A 19,251-nucleotide genomic window follows, 5' to 3' on the forward strand; every position below is an offset into this window, starting at 1 on the left:
TTGTTGTACCCCACAAAGTGTTATGAGCATTGAAATCGCCCAAGACTAGGAAAGGTTGGAGGGGTTGAGAGAGTAATGCAGGCAGTACACTTTGGGACATAACATCATTGGGAGGGAGATAAACATTACAGATTGTAAATAAATCCTGAAATGCCAATACCCGAACAGCGACAGCCTCCAATGGTGTATCAAGAGGCGCAAAGCCACTGTATACGGAGTCCAGCACATACCTACCAACTCCATCCTACACCCTCTATAGTTGGTACAATTCTTAAAACAACCTCAGTAGCCATAAAGAACAGGGTCCGAGTTGCTGGAAACCATGTTTCCTGGGTGGCAATACAGAATGCAGGGTATTTGCTTAAAAGCGGCTGTAGCTCAGCCAGGTGGTGGAAAATCCATTACAATTCCACTCACTGGAGTATATGACTGAATACTATGGGGGCATTATTACCATTGTAACTATTGGTGGAAGCAGCTGCAGTAGTACAAGTACTGCCAGTATTAACTTTATTAGTTTATAGTCAGTATAATTTACTCACACTGCCCTTTTAGACACTCAAATCAATTTAATACTATTTGTAATCTCAAAATTATTATTTCTTAGGTAACTATAATATAAAAGAAGATACTGTATGTGTGAAACACTGGTCCAATGTAAGAGAGGAACTGATGACCATGATCAGATAAAGTTAAATCCAGAAAAGTTATAAAGATACACTATATGATCAAAAGTATCCGGACACCCCCAACAACATGCGTTTTTCATATTAGGTGCATTGTGCTGCCACCTACTTGATATCAGCAACCTCTGTAGCCATTAGATATTGTGAGTGAGCAGAGTGGGGCACTCCGCAGAACTCATGGACTTCGAATGTGGTCAGGTGATTGGGTGTCACTTGTGTCATACATCTGTACACGAGATTTCCACACTCCTAAACATCCCTAGATCCACTGTTTCCAATGTGTCAGTGAAGTGGAAACGTGAAAGGACGTGTACAGCACAAAAGCATACAGGCCGACCTCATCTGTTGACTGACAGAGGCCGCTGACTGTTGAAGAGGGTCCAAACTGCATCAGGATCCACTGCAAGTACTATGGCAGTTAGGTAGGAGGTGAGAAAATTTGGATTTCACAGTAGAGTGGCTGGTCATAAGCCACACATCACACTGGTAAATGACAAAAGACCCCTCACTTGGTGTAAGGAGCGTAAACATTGGATGACTTAACAGTGGAAAAACAATGTGTGGAGTGATGAATCATGGTACACAATGTGACAATCTGATTGCAGGGTGTGGGTATGGCCAGTGAACGTCATCTGCCAGCATGTGTAGTGCCAACCGTAAAATTCGGAGGCACTGGTGTTATGGTGTGGTCATGTTTTTCATGGAAGGGGCTTGCACCCCTTGTTGTTTTACATGGCACTATCACAGCATAGGCCTACATTGATGTTTTAAGTACCTTCTTGCATCCCGCTGTTGAAGAGCAATTCAGGGATGGTGATTGCATCTTTCAACACAATCGAGCACGGCCTGTGGTGGAGTGGTTATATGACAATAACATCCCTGTAATGGACTGGCCTGCACAGAGTCCTGACCTGAATCCTACAGAACACCTTTGGGATGTTTTGGAATGCAGACTTCATGCCAGGGCTCACCGACCAACATCGATACCTCTCCTCAGTGCAGCACTCTGTGAAGAATGGGCCGCCATTCCCCAAGAAATCTTCCAGCACGTGATTTAATGTATGCCTGCAAGAGTGGAAGCTGAGCTGTCATCAAGGCTAAGGGTGGGCCAACACCATGTTGAATTCCAGCATTACTGATGGAGGGTGCCACGAACTTTTAAGTCACTTTCAGCCAGGTGTCCGGATACTTTTGATCACATAGTGTATTTGTGCGTATGCATGTATGTTCCAAACCTCCTCCTAAACAATGGACTGATTTCAACCAAACTTGGTAAAATCTCATTTCCTGTCCGGAAAGAATCACTGTGGGGGTAGGAAACACCCATCTATCAAAGTGTTTTGGGTGAAAAAGCAGTGTAGTCCACAATCTGAGAATACCCATACTTTAGTTATCCCTTAATTGATAATGAGAGCAATTAGAGACTTACAAAAACCTTTAAATATATTTTCCAACCTTAATAAAACTTTTTCTCACTGGCAACCTCCACAAAATAATGAAAGGAAAAAAGTTAGTCATTTATTACATTTTCACTGCCCGTGCATTAAAACTGCCACATGATGTTTGGTTTGTCGGACGCTTAACTGCATGGTCATCATCCCCACATAGACCATGAAGTTTTAATTTATTAGTTGTTTACTACTAGCAGTATTCACAACACATTTTGCAGACAGTATCCACATATGCTGCTGTAAGTACATACTAAAATATATCATTGTACCACATGCAGTTCAGGAGATACGACGTCAAATACTGAGATGTGTGAAAAACTGTTCACACCATGCATGACGTTTTAATTTATTACTTGTTTACTACTAACTCTGTTCACAACACCCCCACAGACAGTAGGCACATACACCACTGGATGTACTTGCAAAATTATATATCATACAGGAAATAGCTCAGGATATACGGCATCACAAACATTAAGTTGCATGGAAATGAAACTGCAGGGCAAAATTTGCTAGACATACAGGTGAAACTGGTACAAATACGCGTGGAATACAATAAATATGCATGAAATATATCTGACATGTGCATATGCAAAGGCATAGGTAAATAGCTCATCCTAAACTCTTGGAATGATTTCAATGAAATGTGGTACACATATTAGTTATAATTTGCAAAGTAATACTGCAGGGATAAAAACCACCATCCTCCTACTGGGGTGAGTGTGGTAACGTGGAGAGAGAGAGAGAGAGAGAGAGAGAGAGAGAGAGAGAGAGAAGGGAAGACGAGGAGAGGGGCAGACAGTGAGGGTGAAGGAGGGGGTAGGCGAAAATAGGAGGAGGAGTAGATGGACAGAGAGAGGCGAGGGGCAAATGGACAGAGAGAGGGGAGAGGAAGAGATGGATAACAGCAAAAGTGAAGAGGAGGAGACAGACAGACAGACAGAGGCAGTGGGAGGAAGAGACAGGCAGAGAGGTGGGTGAAGGGGAGATGGAAGTGGGCAGACAAAGGGAAGAGCCAGAGATGGGCAGAGAGAGGGGAGGGGAGAGGGGAGGAGAAGATGGACAGAAAGAGTGGGTGGTAGCCGCGGTGGACAGAGACGAGGAGGGGAGGACAGAAAGGAGGGAAGTGAGGTGGATAAAACGAGAGAGGAAGGGAGGAGATGGACAGAGAGAGGGGGCAAGAGGAAATGGACAGAGAGAGGGGCAAAAGGAGATGGTCATCGAAAGGGGCAAGAGAAAATGGTCAGATAGGGGCAAAAGGAGATGGACAGAGAGAGGGGCAAGAGAAGATGGACAGAGAGAGGAGGACAAAGGAGATATACAGGGAGAGGAGGAAGGAGGAGATGTACAGATAGGATGGAGGAGGAGATGCACTAATAGAGGATTGGAATAAATAAATAAATAAATACCTGGCCAATGACAGTTTCTTGGCTAGTAAATAAACAAATATATACTTTCTCGCTTAGTCAACACATTCTTAACAATTGCAACATATTCTCATGCTGATGTGTTAAACTAAGGAAGGTTGTATATAGAACACAACATAGATGGCATCTATGTTGCCAGCAATGAGAATGCAACAGGGAGTAGTAAAAGGGCTCAAATCTCAGAGATCAAGCCAGATTATTTCTGTCCTTTCCAATGCCTGTACTTTCAGCTCTGAGTGCTCTTTCAATAAAGTGGATCTGTTTCTGAAGGCTTGGGATTCAACTGTTGTAATGCTGAAGTGAGAACTTGATCACTTTCATGATAAAATTATTACCTAAAAGAGGGAAATTCTTCATTTCTTTATTTGTCTGTCATTATTGAAACAGAACTGTAAAGAGAGAAAACCTCAATTCAAAAAATTACAGGTGGCAGATAAGCTGGCCTGTACCTCTTCAGGTGGTGAACTCCTCTTCATTTATTTGTTACATGTTTTGTATATTTTATTGTTATTGCCAAACATTACCAGTTGTTAAGGCTAGTCAAGTGTTGGTTCCTGTGATGAGTAAACATGCACATGAATCAGAACAAAAATATACACTGGTGTCCAAAATTAAAGCAACAAACTGCTATTTTCCCTTCCTATGTCTATTTCACGATATAATCATACGAACTGTCAACACATGTCAGTAAGATCGTGTTCTGCACGGAAGATGGCAATCTGGTTGACAGACAACTACGCCAGCAATGATGTCATGGCACCCATCAAATGGCGTAATGCTTGTTGCAGTATAGTCCCACATCCATAATCATTGTGTACACAGTCACAGATGGTGCAGTATGGCACAGAGAAGACACCTACCAGACTCTCTGCAGTGGAGGGCCATAAGAAGAATAGAAGCAGATAGTCGCAAAATGATGTGGCCTCATGGCTTAAAGTGAATCGTTCTGTTGTTTCTCGGATGGGGCAACAGTTTATAGAGATCAAACTTGTATCCCGAAGGCCAGGACAGGGCTGATCAGATGTGACATCAGAAAGAGAGGACTAGTACTTGTCTGTAAGAATACTGCGATACTGCCTTAGTACTGCACAGTATCTGGCATCTGACCACGTAGCACCCACTGGATGTATTGTATCAAGGCAAACAGTGTACAGAAGGCTTTGGCAGAGTGTCCTTTATTGTCAGATACCTGCAGTATGTGTACCTCTGGTGCCTCTTCACAGAAGATAATGTCTAAAGCGGAGACATCAACATGCCACCTGGACAGTCGAACAGTGGGCCAATGTTCTTTTCACAGATGAGTCCTGATTTGGTCTGCAAAGTGATTCTCAACAGATTCACATTTGGAGGTGCAGCAGAATATGATTTCCGGACCCAAACACTGTGAAAAGAGATCAATACTGAGGAGAATCCCTAATGGTGTGAGCAGGGATTATGCTGACCACTCAAAAACACCTCTGCATGAAACTGCATGGGTGAATCGGCAAGGTTTAACTGCTGGCAGGTACTGTGGCGAGATCTTGGGACCTCATGTGTGATTGTTGCGAGGTACTGGGGGCTCAGACTTCATACTGATTGGCGATAATGCTCGACCTCGTGGAGTATGGGTGCTTGATGTTTTCTTGGAAACAGAGGATATTGCCAGCATGACATGGCCTCCTCCCTCTCCCAATTTGAATCTCATAGAGTATGTCTGGAATGCACTCTTGGGAGACGGGTTGCATCACATAAGCAGTCTCTCCAAGACTTGACAGCAGTTCTGCAAGAAGAATAGGTATTACTTCCTCAACATGAGATTGATGACATCATTCATGGCATACCCCATTGTTGGTAGGCCTGTACTGAAGCTAGATGTGGTCACACCCTGTACTGAACACATTAGCCAGTTGTCAGAATGTTTGTGCAAATCCAAATTGGAAAAAATTCAGAACAACATTTTTCTCTACCATTATGCAGTTGTTTGTGATCTGTATTCTTTACATAGTTTCTACTTCACTATCGCCTGTTTATATGGTTTTGTGTCAAAGTAAACACAACCTTGCAGAATTTCCATTTCTTGCTTTAATTTTGAACATCAGTGTATATCACACACACACACACACACACACACACACACACACACACACACACACACACGCACACACATCTCGTGTCCTTTTGTAAGTGCAGGCTAATCTCCGGAACTGCTGTAGGAATTTGGATCACTAACAGATGCACTGACTCACGAGGAAAGCTTTTGTATGTAACATAATTATTTCACGCAAATTGTCTGAATTATGATGAATTCAAGTTAAGATGAGAAAACAGTGCCACTGCCACTTAGCAAACAGCTGCCATAACTCGAGAAAGCAGCAGTGGCTTGAGGCAGCAGAAAGCATGACTAAATTCGCATCTGGTGTGATGCTCTAGTGGTATACCGTTTGGCTAGAAACCGAAAGGTTGTAGGATGGGCTCCTGAATGAGTACTTGAATGTGTACTTTTTTTTCAGTTTGCCTTTTAACCTAGTATTCATCTCTCAATGAAGTGGAGATTCACCACTAAGTGACATCCGACTGATTGCAGTTTTTCAGAACACCTGCATAGTGAAAAATCAAGTGATTCTAAAATCTGTGATTTTCAATTATTTATGTATAGGGTGAAGTGTAGCATGAGATGCAGCTTTACTTTGTTTATATAAAGTAAGTTTTGCAATAGTGCAGCAGTTGGCACAACTTTCAACTTTCTGTTTTCCTTGAGTCAAACTTGGATGTGGGCATGATTCTTTGCATGGCACCGCGAAGAAGTCTGCCATAAAGAGTCCACAACAAAGAATTGCAGCAAGGAGTCTTAACAACACATCACAGTGCATCAAAGCTTCACAAACGCGGCCATAGGTACTTAATGCTACCTGTGCAAAGCCAGGACATGTCACTAGTAAGTTATATAATACTGATGTTATAACTCGATAATTAAGAATGGATACTGTGATAGCAACATCAGAATAGTGGCTCTTTCGATGTGAGGATCAATTTTGTGAAAGTCATCAAGCAAAGTTTGATAGAAATTCATGTCTTTTGCGGAAACCTAATAAACAAACATATAATCAGGTTTAATTTCAATACATCTCATTTAATGGTGAGCAGTGAGTGAAAACTTTATTGTAGTACCCACCAGTAACATGAAAAGACTCAAGGAACAATATTCATTAATGAGCACCATAAATAATATTAAAGTAATGATAAAGTACAGAAGTGATTTCCAGTCGAGAGTAAGGTCACATGTGTAATAATTAATTTATTCTTCACATGAACAATCTATCTTACGGCACAACAGGAAATAGTTATATGTATCAAGCTTGAGAGCAAAGACAGCAACTATATATTCATTAGCTTCCAGATCTTTTGGTATAGAAGGGACAGCAGCTATTGAAATATAGGTCTGTTGGTGGTTAGTGGGTGAAATGTGGAGGGATGAAGCTATCACAGAAGTGGAGGTCAATGCCCAGGAAGGTAGCATGTCTGGTTAAGGAGGTTGGTTGAAGAGGATGGGATAGAAGATGGTGAGGTTGTGAAGGAATGAGGATAGGGTGTTTCAGTCCTGAGTCCAAAGCATGAAGCTATCAGACAGACTATGGACTGGGTGGTTAGGAAAGTATCTTCTAGATCAGGGGTGTCCAGCCAGCAGCCCACATACAGCCCAAAGCAAGTATCAAAGCAGCCCAAAAAATGAGCAACTATCACATGATCAAGAAAGAACAGTCGTTTATGTAAAGTTATGATAAATCGAATATTTTCTATTTCAAGCTCCCATCACTTGTAGCTATTCTATCACTGGTTCGTTCCGTCTTTTATTCCTCCCTTTCAGCAATATTGTTAGTGTTAAGTCTATTATGTGCGGACCAAAAATACTGATCCTCTGCCAACGTAGCCCATTTAAGCTAAGAGAATGGACACCCCTGCTCAATATGGACCATAAACAGGTTGATGTTCAAACGCACGTGTGATCAAAAATCCTCATGTCACAAAACTATCCTATTGCCCTTAGCACAATTTCTTTTGTCCTTTTCACTTCCCACTCATGCTCTGTTATCCAGTTCCCCTTCTACAATCATGCTTTCACTTGCCCATTTCACGCATCATTTCTCAACACCATTTCTACGCCAATGGACCCCTGCACCAGTTCAGAAACTTAGGTTTCCCTGGCTAAGCCCAGCCCCACACACTATTCATTAAATGCTGCCTAAGCCATGGAATTCCACCTCCACCCCCCGCCCCTTCCCCAATGGTTTATCCATAGAAATCCCCATCTCTGGGACCCAATCCTCCTTACATAATAGCCTACACCTTTCCTGATTCTGCCAGTGCCTATCCCTCAAAAACTTGATACACCAAAGAAACCTCTCCATGTCACAGGCATCCCAGTACCACATGCAGTCCTTACTACACACTCCTCACAGACAGACACTACCCCGAAATCTAGTCCACAAAATGATTTACATTCCATATCCTCATGAATCCCCATCCTCACACCACCCCCAAGTATCAGCTACAAAGCAGTACCCCCCACCCCCTCTCCCTGTCACCCAATACTGGACTAGAATAATTGAACCATGACCTTTGTCAGGACTTTGATGCCTTACCACATGGATCACATCCCTGTGGTAGAGAAGGTGCAAGACCTGTCCAATCCACCCACCCAGCACTTCCTAATCTGGTTCTGTCAAAAGCTTATCCTAACCCATCAGAGGCCAGGTCAGCTGTGAAAGCAGGGATGCCATATACAGTATTAATTCTGCTGCAAACACTACACAGCTCTTTATGTTGGTATGGCTACCAACCAGCTTTCCACAAAGATGAATGGTCACTGCCATACTGTTGTCAAGAACAAAATTGACCACCTGATGGCACAACATGCAACTGAGCACAACATACTCAATTTCAATGCTTCACAACCTGAGTCATCCGGATCCATCCCTCCGCCACCAGCTTCTCTGAGATACGCAGATGGGAGTTATCCTTGCAACATATTCTTCACTCCTGTAATTGTTCTGGCCTCAATATCCAGTAGCCCACTGCTCCCACACCACACCCTCCACCCAATAGTGAACCTTTCCTCTGTTCTTTTAAAAATCCATGTCTCCACATCACCTTCAGTGTGCGCTGCTCCCCACAGGTTCCAACAACAGTGCACCCCACTGTGTACCTATCACCCCTCCCCCTCACAATCCTAACTGACAAACCGGCTGCCTCATTCTGAGCCGCCAGTTGCCCTCCCCAATCCCCCACCCTGCCTCCCACCTCTCTCCCTCTGTCCATTCCATCCAACATCACCCCACAACCTAGTCTACCTGTCAAAATGCAGCACTGTCAAAAGTAAGTGTGTGTGTGTGTGTGTGTGTGTGTGTGTGTGTGTGTGTGTGTGTGTGTGCGCGCGCGTGCGTGTGTGGTTTTTTTTACTCTAGCTCAAAAAAGATTACTCCGAAAGCTAGAAAGTATTCCTTCTTTTTGTGTGTTCTTATAGACAACTCAATGCATCTAGTTTTCATTATTGGTTTCCTTTAGCCCAAAAGTATTTACATAAGATATGCAAATACTGTTGTTTTAATTATTTGTGATTATGTCACTCTCTGGCATTAATCAAACACTGACAATCAGTAATTCTGTCACATGTTTGGTGCACAGCTGACACAGTGACACTATGTGTATACATATTTTACATATTGTACTTGAAAATGTCTGTCAAGCTCAAAACCAGTTGTGTAAAGCAACAATAAAGGAGTTTCTTGACTGGAAGTGTGGAAACAAATAAATACTCTGCATATAAACTTGCAAAACTTCCTACAAATATCAAGTTCCTCTCAAGGCTTCAAATATGAATCCACAGAGTTTCTTACATTACCTAAACCAGTATTTCTGTTTTTAAATAAATATAATAAACTTAAGTAACCTGGGCAACTTACAGTATCTTGTTAAATGTGTGTCTTCTTTAGGTAATCAACTATTGTCCAAAAGTAGAGTTCACGTGTTAAAGAAATGATCCATTATTGGGCTCTCATATACACCCCATGAACCATGGAACTTGCCTTTGGCGGGGAGGCTTGCGCGTCTCAGCGATACAGATAGCCGTACCGTAGGTGCAACCACAACGGAGGGGTACCTGTTGAGAGGCCAGACAAACATGTGGTTCCTGAAGAGGGGCAGCAGCCTTTTCAGTAGTTGCAGGGGCAACAGTCTGGATGATTGACTGATCTGGCCTTGTAACACTAACCAAAACGGCCTTGCTGTGCTGGTACTGCGAACGGCTGAAAGCAAGGGGAAACTAAAGCCATAATTTTTCCCGAGGGCATGCAGCTTTACTGTATGGTTAAATGATGATGGCATCCTCTTGGGTAAAATATTTCGGAGGTAAAATAGTCCCCCATTCGGATCTCCGGGCGGGGGCTACTCAGGACGACGTCGCTATCAGGAGAAAGAAAACTGGCGTTCTACGGATCGGTGCGTGGAATGTCAGATCCCTTAATCGGGCAGGTAGGTTAGAAAATTTAAAAAGGGAAATGGATAGGTTAAAGTTAGATATAGTGGGAATTAGCGAAGTTCAGTGGCAGGAGGAACAAGACTTCTGGTCAGGTGAATACAGGGTTATAAATACAAAATCAAATAGGGGTAATGCAGGAGTAGGTATAACAACGAATAAAAAAATAGGAGTCTACATCTACATTTATACTCCGCAAGCCACCCAACGGTGTGTGGCGGAGGACACTTTACGTGACACTGTCATTACCTCCCTTTTCTGTTCCAGTCGCATATGGTTCGCGGGAAGAACGACTGTCTGAAAGCCTCCATGCGCGCTCGAATCTCTCTAATTTTACATTCGTGATCTCCTCAGGAGGTATAAGTAGGGGGAAGAAATATATTCGATACCTCATCCAGTAACGCACCCTCTCAAAACCTGGTGAGCAAGCTACACCGCGATGCAGAGCGCCTCTCTTGCAGAGTCTGCCACTTGAGTTTGCTAAACATCTCCGTAACGCTATCACACTTACCAAATAACCCTGTGACGAAACACGCCGCTCTTCTTTGGATCTTCTCTATCTCCTCCGTCAACCCGACCTGGTATGGATCCCACACTGATGAGCAATACTGAAGTATAGGTCGAACGAGTGTTTTGTAAGCCACCTCCTTTGTTGATGGACTACATTTTCTAAGGACTCTCCCAATGAATCTCAACCTGGTACCCGCCTTACCAACAATTAATTTTATATGATCATTCCACTTCAAATTGTTCCGCACGCATACTCCCAGATGTTTTACAGAAGTAACTGCTACCAGTGTTTGTCCTGCTATCATATAATCATACAATAAAGGAGCCTTCTTTCTATGTATTCGCAATACATCACATTTGTCTATGTTAAGGGTCACTCCCATCACCAAGTGCCTATCCGCTGCAGATCTTCCTGCATTTCGCTACAATTTTCTAATGCTGCTACTTCTCTGTATACTACAGCATCATCCGCGAAAAGGCACATGGAACTTCTTACACTATCTACTAGGTCATTTATATATATTGTGAAAAGCAATGATCCCATAACACTCCCCTGTGGCACGCCAGAGGTTACTTTAACGTCTGTAGACGTCTCTCCATTGATAACAACATGCTGTGTTCTGTTTGCTAAAAACTCTTCAATCCAGCCACACAGCTGGTCTGATATTCCATAGGCTCTTACTTTGTTTATCAGGCGACAGTGCGGAACTGTATCGAACGCCTTCCGGAAGTCAAGGAAAATAGCATCTACCTGGGAGCCTGTATCTAATATTTTCTGGGTCTCATGAACAAATAAACCGAGTTGAGTCTCACACGATCGCTGTTTCCAGAATCCATGTTGATTCCTACAGAGTAGATTCTGAGTTTCCAAAAATGACATGATACTCGAGCAAAAACCATATTACAAAATTCTAGATCAGATCGACGTTAGAGATATAGGTCTATAGTTTTGCGCATCTGCTCGACAACCCTTCTTGAAGACTGGGACTACCTGTGCTCTTTTCCAATTATTTGGAACCTTCCGTTCCTCTAGAGACTTGCAGTACACGGCTGTTAGAAGGGGGGCAAGTTCTTTCGCGTACTCTGTGTAGAATCGAATTGGTATCCTGTCAGGTCCAGTGGTTGCATGGAATCTATCCTTTCTAAACACCGTCTGTACCTTTGTAAAAATTTCGGCAGAATTTATCTCTGGCTTAAGCCAGCTTTCTGTACCTATAACGATTTCAGCTTCGGTGCTTTCTATCAGCGCTTGAAGTTCCGGTACTTTACCAATGCAGCTTTGACAGTTTACAATTACAATACCGACTGCTGCTTGGTCCCCGCATGTCCTGACTTTGCCCCGCACCCTTTGAGGCTGTTGCCCTTTCTGTACTCGCCCTAGGCCATCTAACCTAAAAAACCGCCCCGTCCACGCCGCACAACCCCTGCTACCCGTGTAGCTGCTTGCTGCGTGTAGTGGACTCCTGACCTATCCACCGGAACCTGAAACCCCACTACCCTATGGCGCAAGTCGAGGAATCTGCAGCCCACACGGTCGCAGAACCGTCTCAGCCTCTGATTCAGACCCTCCACTCGGCTCTGTACCAAAGGTCCGCAGTCAGTCCTGTCGACGATGCTGCAGATGGTGAGCTCTGCTTTCATCCCGCTAGCGAGCCTGGCAGTCTTCACCAAATCAGATAGACGCCAGAAGCCAGAGAGGATTTCCTCCGATCCATAGCGACACACATCATTGGTGCCGACATGAGCGACCACCTGCAGATGGGTGCACCCTGTACCCTTCATGGCATCCGGTTGGACCCTTTCCACATCTGGAATGACTCCCCCTGGTATGCACGCGGAGTGCACATTGGTTTTCTTCCCCTCTCTTGCTGCCATATCCCTAAGGGGCCCTATTAGGTGCCTGATGTTGGAGCTCCCAACTACCAGTAAGCCCACCCTCTGCGACCGCCCGGATCTTGCAGACTGAGGGGCAACCTCTGGAACAGGACAAGCAGCCATGTCCGGCCGAAGATCAGTATCAGCCTGAGACAGCGCCTGAAACCGGTTCTTCGTCAGACAAACTGGAGAGGCCTTCCGTTCAGCCCTCCGGAATGTCTTTGGCCCCCTGCCACACCTCGAGACGACCTCCCACTCTGCCACAGGTGAGGGATCAGCCTCAATGTGGGCAGTATCCTGGGCAGCCACAGTCGTAGTACGATAGGGGGATGCGTGGGACAAGCTGGCCGTCCCCGACAAACCCCCATCCGGACCCCCACAGTGATGCCCATTGGCAACAGCCTCAAGCTGTGTGACCAAAGCCAGCACTGCCTGAAGTTGGGAGCAAAGGGGTGCCAACTCAGCTAGCATCCGAACACAGCAGTTGCAGTCCCTATCCATGCTAAAAACTGTTGTGCAAAGAATGTCTGAACCAGTCTAGAGAGAGCACAAACAAATCGACACAAAATTTAAACGGTTATTAAAATACAAGATTGCCTAGTAAATGCAGTAATGCTGCTACTTGCGCACTGCTGACACACGGCTCGGCGGTGGGAGGAGACTACGCGAATTTACACTATTCAGGTACTGAAACGCGATGCTACAACCCTCAAATACTATAATATGCCCGAAATTTATGAATTAAACAATGCAAGTACCAAAAATACACAAAGAAATTAAGAATTAAACTATGTAACAAATGAGTGAGCTAGGAGTATACTACTTTCTGCTGGCAGCTGCTTATCTAACGGCGGCAGGGAGTGTGGGTAAGCTACTACAAACAGCACAGTGAACGCCTTATTGTGGCCAAGATAGATACGAAGCCCACACCTACTACAGTAGTACAAGTTTATATGCCAACTAGCTCTGCAGATGACGAAGAAAATGAAGAAATGTATGATGAGATAAAAGAAATTATTCAGATAGTGAAGGGAGACGAATTTAATAGTCATGGGCAACTGGAATTCAGAAGTAGGAAAAGGGAGAGAAGGAAAAGTTGTAGGTGAAAATGGATGGGGGGGGGGTTTGGGAGAAATTAAAGAGGAAGCCGCCTGGTAGAATTTTGCACAGAGCATAACTTAATCATAGCTAACACTTGGTTCAAGAATCATAGAAGAAGGTTGTATACATGGAAGAAGCCTGGAGATACTAGAAGGTTTCAGATAGATTATATAATGGTAAGACAGAGATTTAGGAACCAGATTTTAAATTGTAAGACATTTCAGGGGCAGATGTGGACTCTGACCAAAATCTATTGGTTATGAACTGTAGATTAAACCTGAAGAAACTGCAAAAAGGTAAGAATTTAAGGAGATAGGACCTGGATAAACTGAAAGAACCGGAGGTTGTACAGAGTTTCAGGGAGAGCATAAGTGAACAATTGACAGGAATGGGGGAAAGAAGTACAGTAGAAGAAGAATGAGTAGCTCTGAGGGATGAAGTAGTGAAGGCAGCAGAGGATCAAGTAGGTAAAAAGACGAGGGCTAGTAGAAATCCTTGGGTAACAGAAGAAATACTGAATTTAATTGATGAAAGGAGAAAACATAAAAATGCAGTAAATGAAGCAGGCAAAAAGGAATACAAACATCTCAAAAATGAGATCGACAGGAAGTGCAAAATGGCTAAGTAGGGATGGCTAGAGGACAAATGTAAGGATGTAAAGGCTTATCTCAGTAGGGGTAAGATAGATATTGCCTACAGAAAAATTAAAGAGACCTTTGGAAAAAAGAGAACCACTTGTATGAATATCAAGAGCTCAGATGCAAACCCAGTTCTAGGCAAAGAAGGGAAAGCAGAAAGGTGGAAGGAGTATATAGAGGGTCTATACAAGGGTGATGTACTTGAGGACAATATTATGGAAACGGAAGAGGATGTAGATGAACATGAAATGGGAGATATGATACTGCGTGAAGAGTTCGACAGAGCACTGAAAGATCTGAGTCGAAACAAGGCCCCTGGAGTAGACAATATTCCATTAGAACTACTGACAGCCTTGGGAGAGCCAGTCCTGACAAAACTCTACTATCTGGTGAGCAAGATGTATGAGACAGGCAAAACACTCTCAGACTTCGAGAAGAATATAATAATTCCAATCCCAAAGAAAGCAAGTGCTGACAGATGTGAAAATTACTGAACTATCAGTTTAATAAGTCGCAGCTGCAAAATACTGGAATACTCTCTTTCAAATTCTGAGGGTGGCAGGGGTAAAATACAGGGAGTGAAAGGCTATTTACAATTTGTACAGAAAGCAGATGGCAGTTATAAGAGTCGAAGGACATGAAAGGAAAGCAGTGGTTGGGAAGGGAGCGAGACAGGGTTGTAGCCTCTCCCCGATTTTATTCAGTCTGTATATTGAGCAAACAGTGAAGGAAACAAAAGAAAAATTCAGAGTAGGTATTAAAATCCTTGGAGAAGAAATAAAAACTTTGAGGTTCGCCAAAGACATTGTAATTCTGCCAGAGACAGCAAAGGACTTGGAAGAGCAGTTGAATGGAATGGATAGTGTCTTGAATAGGAGGATATAAGGTGAACATCAACAAAAGCAAAACGAGGATAATGGAATGTAGTCGAATCAAGTCGGGTGATGCTGAGGGAATTAGATTAGGAAATGAGACACTTAAAGTAGTAAAGGAGTTTTGCTATATGGGGAGCACAATAACTAATGATGGTCAAAGTAGAGAGGATATAAAATGTAGACTGGCAATGGCAAGGAAAGTGTTTCTGAAGAAGATAAATTTGTTAACATCGAATATAGATTTAAGTGTCAGGAAGTAATTTCTGAAAGTATTTTTTTGGAGTGTAGCCATGTATGGAAGTGAAACATAGACAATAAATAGTTTGGACAAGAAGAGAATAGAAGCTTTCAAAATGTGGTGCTACAGAAGAATGCTGAAGATTAGATGGGTAGATCACATAACTAATGAGGAAGTATTGAATACGATTGGGGAGAAGAGGAGTTTGTGGCACAACGTGACTAGAAGAAGGGATCGGTTGGTAGGACACATTCTGAGGCATCAAGGGATCACCAATTTAGTATTGGAGGGCAGTGTGGAGGGTAAAAATCGTAGAGGGAGACCAAGAAATGACTACACTAAACAGATTCAGAAGGATGTAGGTTGTAGTAGGTACTGGGAGATGGAGAAGCTTGTACAGGATAGAGCAGCATGGAGAGCTGCATAAAACCAGTCTCAGGACTTAAGACCACAACAACAACAACATACACCCCACATCTTGGTAGTTAGTACTAACACCACTTCTGACCACATCATTACACTCCATGTACATGGTCTGTCACACAGCTGAACAACGCCGTAACTAATACCTATCTGAGGCTAACCTAATACATCCTCCCATCCTCCATTTTATTTCAAATAATCTTCATTAAATACATGTGTAATTCAATAACAGGCTAAGTACAAAAAACTGATATTAACTTGTAAACTGTGTGATATTAACTTGTAAACTGTGTATACCTACTCACTCTACAAACTCTTTCATTAGTTCTGAAAGCTGCTCTTCAGTCAGGTTAGGATCCACAAACTTTTTTCTAAGGTTCTCTCCAGGGATTCTCAGAAGATGCCCAGCTGAACTTGACAAATTGACAACACGAGCACGAGGACGAAGCAGAGGAAACAATGCTTTACATGTCTCCAAAACTCCAAAATAATTCACTCGTACTGTATTTTCTGCTTGCTCGCCAAATGGCTCTGTTGCTGCATTCTTGAAAACAAAACAAAGACAAAAATAATGAGTCAAAATAATTTTGCATAGTTACAAAAGTTCTCACTGGCAATTCACCAACAGTTTTAATAGATAAATGAATCAGAAAAAAATCTAAAACATGAATAAAGGCAAATGATATGACTGTACCTACAAAACAAATTATTGTTAGAAATTTCCAGTTAACTTTTTTCAATTTTTTTTCTTCGCTTCAAGTGTGCAAGTTTTGGTTCTGTCTACCCGGTGTCTATGATACAACTCTGAAATGTTGAAACAAATTTCTTGTTTATTCACACCAACACTGTAATGGACTCTGAGAAATATTAAAATTCTATTTCAGCACAAGGCACAAGCAGTTTCATAGTGCTGTGTTAAAAATTCGCTTTAGAATATTGATCATCATGTATTTTTCTTTATTTGGAGTGAGTAGATATACAGATTTATTTACATGAAAATGGTCCATAACTGCAGTAAATTTCAACTTTGTCTGGATAAGAACCTGTAAAATAACTAACTGGAAACAGAATGAAGAATGCCAACTTATTTTGGAAAGTTCACATAATGCGAAGTACGAAGTGCACAGTCTGTTAGCCTACACTCAGTTACTTCTACTTATTATATGCTGCTACATTACTAGTGAATGTGTTTATGCTTTTTTACCTGAAGTGGAAAGTTGTTACATTAATTTTAACCCTCAACTACTAAGTCTGTTGGACAGGAACACAATTACTATGGAGGGGTCTCTCACATCGCCCTTTTATTTTTCATGTCTAAAACCATGGTGATTATATAACTTCATGACTGCTTGCTGTTTGTTACAGTTCTTGGAAGTATGCTTTTAAAAAATTCAAATTTCCATAAACAATGCAGGATTTAAAACACCTGGACAACTAAACACAGCAAAATTTTAGTATATTTTTGAGTAATGTCTTACTAAAATAATAATACACAATTACCTCTCCACTCACTCACGGCTTAACATGAGGAAGATAACATCACAGATTCAGAACATAACTATTAGCAAAAACACATTTCACTTACGAGAAACCATACACAAAATCAGCTTTGAGTTTACTTATCATTGCTTCAACACGAAGTGATTATTGCACCCCTTAATTCTACAAAAGGAGAAAATTTGCCAAAGTAGTTATATATTTTTGTGATGCCTTGGATAACATGTTAATAACTTTCAACATGCACACATTTCATGCAGAACTTTCTAGAATATTCCTAACAAATCAAAATATGGTTATCTTGTTTTCCTCTTCAGACAAGGAGGGCAAAAGACACATGGTTTTCAAACAATTCTTTACGTGTTTGAGGATAATTTTTTATATTAAGTATTCTTTTATGGTGCCACTCAACTCTTGTGGCAAGCATCCAATATGAAGTCTATGCTTCATACGAGTTTCAATAAGATCTCTTGCTAGAGTCTTCATGAAGATCAACCTCATTGCTACTTCTGCCTTTGGATAAACTCGATGTAATACATGTGAACTAACACCATAAGCAACATCCACGAATGTGAAGAAAAGGTCATCACCTTGTTCAGCAACTTAATGAACAAGCCGAGACAGTCCAACATCATCTTTTGTCATGTTATAAAACATGATGATCTCGGGTTTGAGTCAGGATCATTGTTTACTGAAGGGTGCATTGAAGAAATTAGTACTGAAGCTTTGAATTTTTTTGAACACAACAGAAACCAGTGTCATGTCTTCAATAAAACCATAAACAGTTGTCTTTATGCCTTGATTCTTATTTAAATGGATAGATGAAAAAATCTACTTGATTCTTATTTGCTGGAAATTGCTATGGAATCTCCTTTGTGTTTCTATACAGCCTACCAACTAATGTGCGATTCCTCAATGTGTTTTCAATAGTTTTCACCAATCGAATAACAGCCTACATGGGAACACTGCGGCTTTTTTCATGGGTTGAAAGGATGTGACCACCACTGTATGTCTGGAATAAATGTAAGCATTATGTAAGTGATTTGTATGTGTGTCAGTCAAACACTGAATTTTCATGCCATATTTGCCATATACATTCTGAAACCACATCTGCCACAAAAATATACAAGAATTTAACTGACACTCCCTGCTTCACCTACAGACTAGTTAAGTTGATTGTTTTCAATGAAATGCAGAAAGATATTTCAATTTGCTGTTGATTTGTCTACCTTCTTTCTTTCCTTCTTATCATCTGGGTTGTTAAATCATAATGCTAATAATAAAAACAATAATCTATCTTTACTAACATAATGTATGAAAACATCTCTGCCTTTTCCATAAATTGCAAATAATAAGTTAAATGATTCACTTCCTGATTTGAAAATGGCTGAATACGGTAGAGCCCAATTAGTCCCTTAAATTCAATGGCATCAACATCGTCTAGATATGATAAGCATCATTGGTGTATTGTGTTCTAAGCTTAGGTATTTTCACATTTCTCCAAAGATTGATTTTGTCTACAAAATCTTGGGCAAAAACAGCTTTCATATCTCCAAAACAGTAGGTCTTTCTTTGAGCTATGTCGCAGCCCACAGAAGCTGCAAGACAATGTCGTGTCGTCATTCTTACATAAGCTGGTAGCTGCTATTTTCTCCATTAAAAAAATCTGTTTTCACTGAAGAAGTAAGCTTCTCCATAATCCAGCTAACACATCTTCATCACTTTCAGTTTCCAGCTCCAAGTTCATGTTGGGATCATTAAATATATCAATATCAGGGTCATTATCACTGTCAGCAAAGTCTTCCTCTGACAATTCAACAAGGCGTTCTTGAAATTCAACATCTGTCTCATTTAAACAAGAGAAAACACACAGTTGACAACATATGGAACTTTGGGTCTGGCCATGAGTCATGATGGGATAGCCTAATGGTAAGGCAACCACTCGCAATAAGCGGGAATCCGGGTTTGAGTCCTGGTCCATCCCAAATTTTCAGTGTCACCACAGCTAGTGGTTGTCTG

The 19,251-nt window shown here is 41.9% G+C and overlaps 1 protein-coding gene across 1 annotated transcript in view; it reads right to left on the reverse strand.

Annotated features, from left to right (window-relative positions):
* The window catches only part of LOC124622876 (carbonyl reductase [NADPH] 1-like), a 73,650-nt gene that overhangs the window by 4,535 nt on the left and 49,864 nt on the right, over positions 1 to 19,251 (reverse strand). Inside the window, exon 4 of the mRNA XM_047148672.1 lies at positions 16,041 to 16,279. Within this exon, the coding sequence (XP_047004628.1) occupies positions 16,041 to 16,279 (239 nt within the window). The remainder of the gene's footprint in view (positions 1 to 16,040; positions 16,280 to 19,251) is intronic.

Source organism: Schistocerca americana, chromosome 1 (assembly GCF_021461395.2).
Source record: "Schistocerca americana isolate TAMUIC-IGC-003095 chromosome 1, iqSchAmer2.1, whole genome shotgun sequence".
Classification (NCBI taxonomy): domain Eukaryota; kingdom Metazoa; phylum Arthropoda; class Insecta; order Orthoptera; family Acrididae; genus Schistocerca; species Schistocerca americana.